General features: G+C 39.0%; 1 protein-coding gene across 1 annotated transcript; it reads right to left on the bottom strand.

Annotated features, from left to right (window-relative positions):
• Positions 1 to 5,669: 5,669 nt before the first annotated feature.
• Positions 5,670 to 7,135, bottom strand: LOC137283909 (E3 ubiquitin-protein ligase PDZRN3-like). The gene is made up of 2 exons (XM_067815584.1): positions 6,726 to 7,135; positions 5,670 to 6,168 (listed from the first exon to the last, which is right to left on the bottom strand). Exons 1-2 carry the CDS (start codon positions 7,133 to 7,135, stop codon positions 5,670 to 5,672), a joined length of 909 nt encoding a protein of 302 aa, XP_067671685.1.
• Between the last annotated feature and the right edge of the window lie 396 nt (positions 7,136 to 7,531).

Below are 7,531 nucleotides of genomic sequence, written 5' to 3'. Positions count from 1 at the left end.
TTATGAAGTCAGTGCCTGGAAGAATTTAGATCTGCGCTCACTCCTCGTCAGTGGATGTACCTCAAGAGTTCAGCGGACCTGTTTATTCAGCAAACTGATCAATGTATTTCATGGAATTCTGTCCCTAAATGAATACATCAGAGTATACCCCGTAGCAATTCATGTGTCCCATTTAATTTAGTGCAGAGATAACTTTTGTCCGTTCATCTTGTTAGTGTTTTACTGAAACATGTCAATTGCATGGATGAAAGAGGACATCCACCCTGTGCTCTAAATTCGAGCGTATCATGATTTGTGCGTGGAAGAAATTCTTGCTGTCCATTCTCAGCTTTCTCCATCTCTCCCATTCAGCGAAGCGTGTTGGTCTGCATCCTTAAATGAACGTACGGAAACAATTCAAGACGGGGACATCTTTCTCAGTCTCTCGCCTCCGATGGATGTAACTATTTAAAGAGATGAAAACCCCATCTCTTGTTTCCGATTAATGTATCCATAACTGATGGAGTTGTATATGTAACCATTCAACAATACGACCACGATGTCTTGAGATAACAGTAATCTTTATCTTCGTATAGTATCATGTATGAGTAACGAAATAATCAATCTGATATTCCATATATACCTAAATGCAATAGAAACAAATTGTTTATGTTTAATAACGATTAATTAATGAACATCAATTAAACTCAATATACCATGTAATATCAAATATATGATAACAATATTCCCCAATCAATTGATAAAAAAAACACTACAAAACGATTTTTAGTTAAACATTGATAGCAACACCTTGCGTGTAAAGTGCGTTCTGATTGTGACATGCACGTGCCCGTTCGGTTCATCTCGTGGCTATTATGCAGGGACCTCATCAGGGTGCACACGAATAGTGACCTCAATAAGCACAACTGTCTCACGCCGCCAGAACGTTGTCCGAAATGTGTTTTCCAGTCTTACATCCGTGTTGATAGTCCATTTTCCCACAGTTGTAACACGTCTGCAATGGCATTAAATCGTATGTCATGCACGTGTCCGCGTGTATTCGCGAGAAGTAAAGATATTTCATAAAATAGTTTAAAAACTTGACGTATGTCATGCTTATGCACCCAGCCCCACAATCTAACCATTTTACGCAATCACAATAATACAGAATATAGAAAATACACTTACCCCCTTTATTGGCCGTAGGTGATCAACATCATGAAAAAAAAGAAGAAGATTTGCGATCATTCTTTTCGCCATTTCTAAAAATATAGCTACTGGGTCTTGTTACTGAATGAAGTTACACGCAAATCATACAAACATTGGAAATATTGTCGTATTACTGGGCCGTACAACGTTAAAGATTTATGGATTAATAGCTACGTTTTAACTGTAATAATCACGTCATACTTACACCCTGCAGACCACGGTTGTTGGAGAAATATGAAACATAAAACGTATCGTGTTAAAATGTATTAAAAATATTTCGAAATGAAGAAGCCTACCATTCCCACCCTACCTCCACCCGCAACACCACCCCACGCCCGAAATGGGTAATATGACCCCAAAATACAATTTATACGTAAATGTCTACATGAGGAGCACATATTAGTTAGACATATAAAATTATGTACAGGTGAAAAAATGGCAAAAGACAAAAATTTTTAAACGTGAAATGCACAAAATTTGCTCAGATTACTCACACTATAAGATGAAAAGACATACTTACAAAAAGCTATCAAGATCGTTCAATATGAAAAAGAGAAAAAGAATCTTATTTCAGGTGACGTGAAACAGGGTGTATTGACTTAGTATCTGTGGGTACTGCAGTGCTAGCCCTCTATGTTTTGTTTGTTGTTCAACGCTCCACTATTCCAGCTCCAATATTCCAGCTATATGGCGGCGGTCTGTAAATAATCGAGCCTGGACCAGACAAACCAATGATCAACAGTATGAGCATCGATCTGCGCCATCGGGATTCGATTCCATGTGTCAGCCGAGTCAGCTCAACTGACCACTCGATCAGGTTAGTCGCCTCTTATGGAGCAAATATGGCTTGTTGAAGGCCAATGCTAACCTGGATCGTCATGTCAGCTCAGACAATTTCATATTGATATTCTGAACCATTGTTTCATCCTCTTTAACTCCAACACCAAGCAACGCAGACCCACGTATTATCTTTAGCGTTTCTTGGTATGACGCGACCGGGGATCGAACCCACCTGTCAACAGCTGTATTTGCTAGACCACTGAGATGTTCGATTGGTGTGTCAGCTGAGAATTATATGAATGTGTCACATTTGTCAGACACATGTCACAATTCCTAGACATTCAACCTTAATAGAACTCATGATTGAGACTTTTAACAAAGAAACTGAATGGATTTTCAAACACTTATCTCAATTTTACACGGCTTATGTCTTGTAACAGTTTGGTTGAAATTGACCAGTTTTTTCATGCTCGAAATATATATACTTACTTTAATCTGCCCCATCCATATGAAAAAAATGAAAACAAATGCATTCTACATATTATGTGTAAACATATAGATCAAGTGTAAATATATACACGTTGAAATATTCATGCATTATATCATACACGAATGAAGTATATAGTATTTTCTATATATTTGTTTGCATGTATATTGACATAGAAAGGCGTAGAGAAAAGACATTAAGTGCCAAACAGTGAAGTTTTCATAGAGACTTATTTAATGTGTTATCTTGGAGTCCATTATCTATTGGCATCAATCCCTTTATGTAAATTATAAATTACATATATGTGACATTCACCACTACATCGTCCTCGATAATCTCAAGGGTATAATCGATAAATCTCCACTAGTACCCTGGATGCCTCTAGGGCTAATAACTGTATTACCCCCCTTTGCTGACTTTTTATCCAATCAGTATACTAGTAGTGCAGATTTGTCGGAACGTATACCCTGGAGAGTATCGGGGATGCACGACATCTACACCAAATAATATTCAATATAGCCCCAATAGGGAAATCAGCAATTTTACTTTTGCGGTATTGTGGTCTATAGACATAGTCACCATGGCAACTGCTGCCAGGGGGGACGTAGTATCTCAACATCGCAATGTATACGGCATTTATTTTAACAAATGGTGTGACAGATTGAAGATGCAGTTATAATTAGCTGTTTCCGAAATATTCCATTGTATCTGTCACTCCAGGTTGATAGAATATTATCATAAAAATCACCTTGCGATTAGCATGTCATATCACAGAAGGGAATGTGAGGAATAACTGATGTAAGTATATCACAAATAGTATTAAATTATGGTGCAGCATTTGAAGGCAGTATGAATTATACCAAAATATACACAACAGTTTTAAGATACGTTAACTTCAAAGATTCAGTGCAAGCATGATGAAAATGGCGAGGACAGAGAACACGAAAAATGTACGCCTCTCTCACGTGATATTCTCGATTCTTTATCGTGCCGTGACTCAGACGAATAGTTTACTAACAGAACTGATTAGTATTTACGTAGTGTTTAGCAATTAGCCACAAATGGACGAGAAATTGAAAGTGTGTGTTCTTGTTACTGGAGAACAGAACTTGGATGTTGAAAGAGATAGGCAAACGCCTTAACCACTAGGCTATCCCGACGTTTATATACACACGAGATATTCACAGACATGTAGACATTACTGATACCGCTCCAACTCATGCATGTCAGATGCCGTATGTGAGTGGCCCGCGTGTAGATGATCGGTGCAGCAGTGAACACAACCAATAGTGAAGGGTTTCGTTACACGTGGTGCAAAGGAGGTGTTCGAGGACAATATATAACCTATGTTCAACATATATTTTATACTACACACTATATGTCTTATACTACCCACTGCATGCATACGTATGTACTGCGTATCAGTATTCTACCCCCCCCCCCCAATATATGAACAGTATATTCATTCCCTCTTTGGGAAAGAGATCTTGGACAACGGGCCATTTTCAGGACTATTAGTCATTTTCTGAATTTAGAATGGACGATTCCATTTCTATTAATAGTAAACTTTCAAATTTTAAGGGCCCATTTTTCATTCTAATGTGCAAAATGGCCCATGGCCCCTGCCTTTCCCAGTCTCCGCATTTGTGACAAATTTACTAATATAATCTACACATATATTTCCAACTGACTTCCAGACATGTGAAAACACAGACTACAAGGAGTTACATATAAGTAGTTCACGGTGCAGTACGCCGAGATAGACGTAACGATACAAATGCATGTCTAAGCTTCCAATCAGACCCTGTGTCATGCGTGTTGAAAAAACGTATTATACAAAAGGATAAACCGATAAATGTACTCAGTGCTTCCAATGATAAACCAGGCATGAGTCAGGTATACAAGCTCAGAAAAACGTAGGTCACCTCAAAAATCTCCTTTGACTGGGTTGCATATTGTATCACACAAGAAACACACACATATATACACATACAGATATACTTACAATCTGCAGACGTAATGGAAAAGTACAAAAGATCATTATTTGGAGAAACGTTTGGTTTTCCGTTTTTTATAAAAAAAAACAAACAGAAGAGAGAAAATGTTAATCAGGCTCTATTTAAGTAGAATGTGAAAATTAATATTTCACGGTTCTTTAGTGGCGAGGCAAATATTCTGTATATTAAGTGGAAATGTTATTTGATCACGTCAATAATTAATGTTAGCAAAAACAGTGTACACTTACTGGCTGTTGGAGGTACATGTAAGAAAGAGACAGAGGCTTTTTCATTAAAATTGCACCAGGCTATTTGACGAATAAGCAAATGAGTACTCAGCTGGTTTGAAAACAACCACTTTCATACAAATGTTTAGTCCATCAATATAAAAGAAAGAAAATAAATTGATCATGGTACAAAGTTATAACAATGCATTTATGGCATTGTCCATTTCAGATAATAGTTATCTCGGATGGCCACAATAATATAAGCAACAGTTCACCAGTTTGGAAAATACCGAGGGAAAAAAATAAGGGATCACATGAAAGCATAAGTGTTCCCTTACTTTCTTCCGGGTGTCTTCACAAGCTAAGCGATACACAGTTTGTGAAGAAACCTTGGGAAATAAAAAAGGAACACTTGTCCTTTCATGTGATCCCTTATTTTGTTCCATCATATATAAGTGCAAATAAGTTACTTGATTCAAACTTCAAAGTACAGAAATAGCATGATATTTCAGAAATTGGGTATAGATCCGACATACCAAGGTACGTTGCCATAGCAGTCAACAAGTTCAAAAATAGGGATAAGTTTATAAAATATTAGATCTAACAGAACTGACGAATTGTTAATGTTATTCCCTCCCAAACGATTTCACTAGGATTTAACTTCGAGGACAACTTTTATGCATCTCTCTAAATGTAAAATGAATGCATTATTTTTATGAATATTAAAAACTTATTGAACATCGATATAGTGCTTATCAACATTTATATCCCCATGCTGTCGCTCTGTAGAACGAATATTCCTATTTTTGGTGAACAGTAATACCCACAGTATGGAATACGATTTACCAATATGCATAACCATTATATCATCTATGTAAAATCATTGTAGAATGAATGTACCTATTCTTGTGCATAAAACAATAATGGAAAAAAACGTCTATGCATCTCATCTGACACTTTAATGGCATAAGTCTTGGCACGAATCAGTCATTAAATGTGGTGGATATTAACACCTAAGAAACTCACCCCTACGTGGTAGGAACATGCCATACTGTGGTTGCCTGCCTCTCTGAATGGTTTCTTGCAGTTCTTGCAAGTGGAGACACTTTGTCCTGTATGTGTTGGCCTTGGAGATTTGCCAGCACTTAGAACTAGAGACTGGTCCCCAGTAGTTGAGTTCTTTGACCGAGGGGAGGACGCGAAAAGAGCGTCGTGGTTGGCGTCGTCGTTGTGTTTAGAGCGCACGCTGACCAGGTAGTTCTGTTGCTTGGATCTGAAATGACTCATTACCGCGTGTCGTTGATGTCTTTCAAGCTGGAAATGTTGACGCTGAACGTAGTCCCGGTGACGCCTGATCTCCATGTTGGTTGACTTAACTGCGCGCGCAACTTGCTGCCTCAGCCTCTTCTCCAGACATCGAGTCTTGCTTTGGTGAGTGAAGAGGTCACAGTACTGAACCCGAAACCCACAGGCCTCGCATTCCACAAATCTGCAAGAAAGTGAAATTGTGGTCTAGTGAACCAGTGAGTGAGTGAGGAGACACCAGATATGGGCTTCACACCTTGTGACCATGTCGGGAATCGTACCTATGTGAGTATAAATAGTGTAGTGACTGAGTTTCTCTAACTGCGCCACAATTCGCTTTTCAGTGGGTCGTATCCTTTCTATGATAGTTGACAAATTACCCCCACATGGGCACAATGTTTGAAGCGCATTTTTTGGTGTCCCCCGCCGTGATATTGCTGGAGTATTGCTAAAAGCGGCGTAAAACTAAAATCGCTCACTCGCTAACAAATTACATCCGTGATTGATGGTTTTATTGCAGTTGATAACGTTTACACTCCGTTCATTTCACAAGTAATCAGCAGACAGGCTGAAAGCAATGTTAAACCAACCTCATAGACTCACACTCATATGCTAACGTCCAAATCACTGATACATTCGAACTCATTTACCCACACAATCACTTAGACATATGAGGAAGTATCAGCGTTAATTCGTGAAAACAACGTTCCATGATCTGATGCAAAAGGATCAACCACGTACCTGTAATAACACTCCTCAGCATGAATCTTCACCTCACATCTCTTCACTGTCTTACAACATCCAACATTCTTGTTAGGACAAGAAACGGGAGCGTTGGGACATACATAAGTCACGTGGTCAGGAAGATCAGCTAGCTCGCAAACAATGCCACATCCATGGTTACACTTGATTCTCAATGCCAACAACTTGAGTTTCAGCTGAAACGATAAAGCCGAGGACTCTGCGCGGATCTCGGTAGAGCATTCTGGGCAGTACTTAGGCTTCCTCGACTTGCTGTTCTTCTCGACGCACGACTGACAGAAGCTGTGATGACAGGAGTTGGACACTGGGTTCACGAACACTTTGCTACAGATACTGCAGATGAGGTTGGGATCTATTGCGCCAACAAATAAAGTCAGATCGAGACCCATTACGTCCACGGCAACTCTGACTGGGTGTCCTAGGTTGCCCAAATTGGCCTAGTTGTGTCTTTTGTCTCAGTCCGAGAGTTGGGTGTAATGTCAGATGGTACAATGCTGACTTCGATCCATTCTGTGTTTTTTCTGCACATGAAGCGAAGGGCCCGATTCACGCAGATTATATCACATCATTGCTCAGGATTTGCAGGATTTGCAGGATTTGCAAATAGAACATCTCTGAAAATATACCAAGATCTATTAATGTGTCTCTGATGTGAGTCTGATTGGAATTTGCTGAGACAGGAGTATACTCGTTGAAATTAGAATTTAGGTAGATATGTGGATCTCAAACTGGTATCTTTAAACTCAAATAACAAGAGTCATCAGATGATGACATATCCCCCCGGC

Source organism: Haliotis asinina, chromosome 5, assembly GCF_037392515.1.
Source record: "Haliotis asinina isolate JCU_RB_2024 chromosome 5, JCU_Hal_asi_v2, whole genome shotgun sequence".
Classification (NCBI taxonomy): Eukaryota; Metazoa; Mollusca; class Gastropoda; order Lepetellida; family Haliotidae; genus Haliotis; species Haliotis asinina.
This window is presented reverse-complemented; position numbering and strand designations above follow the sequence as displayed.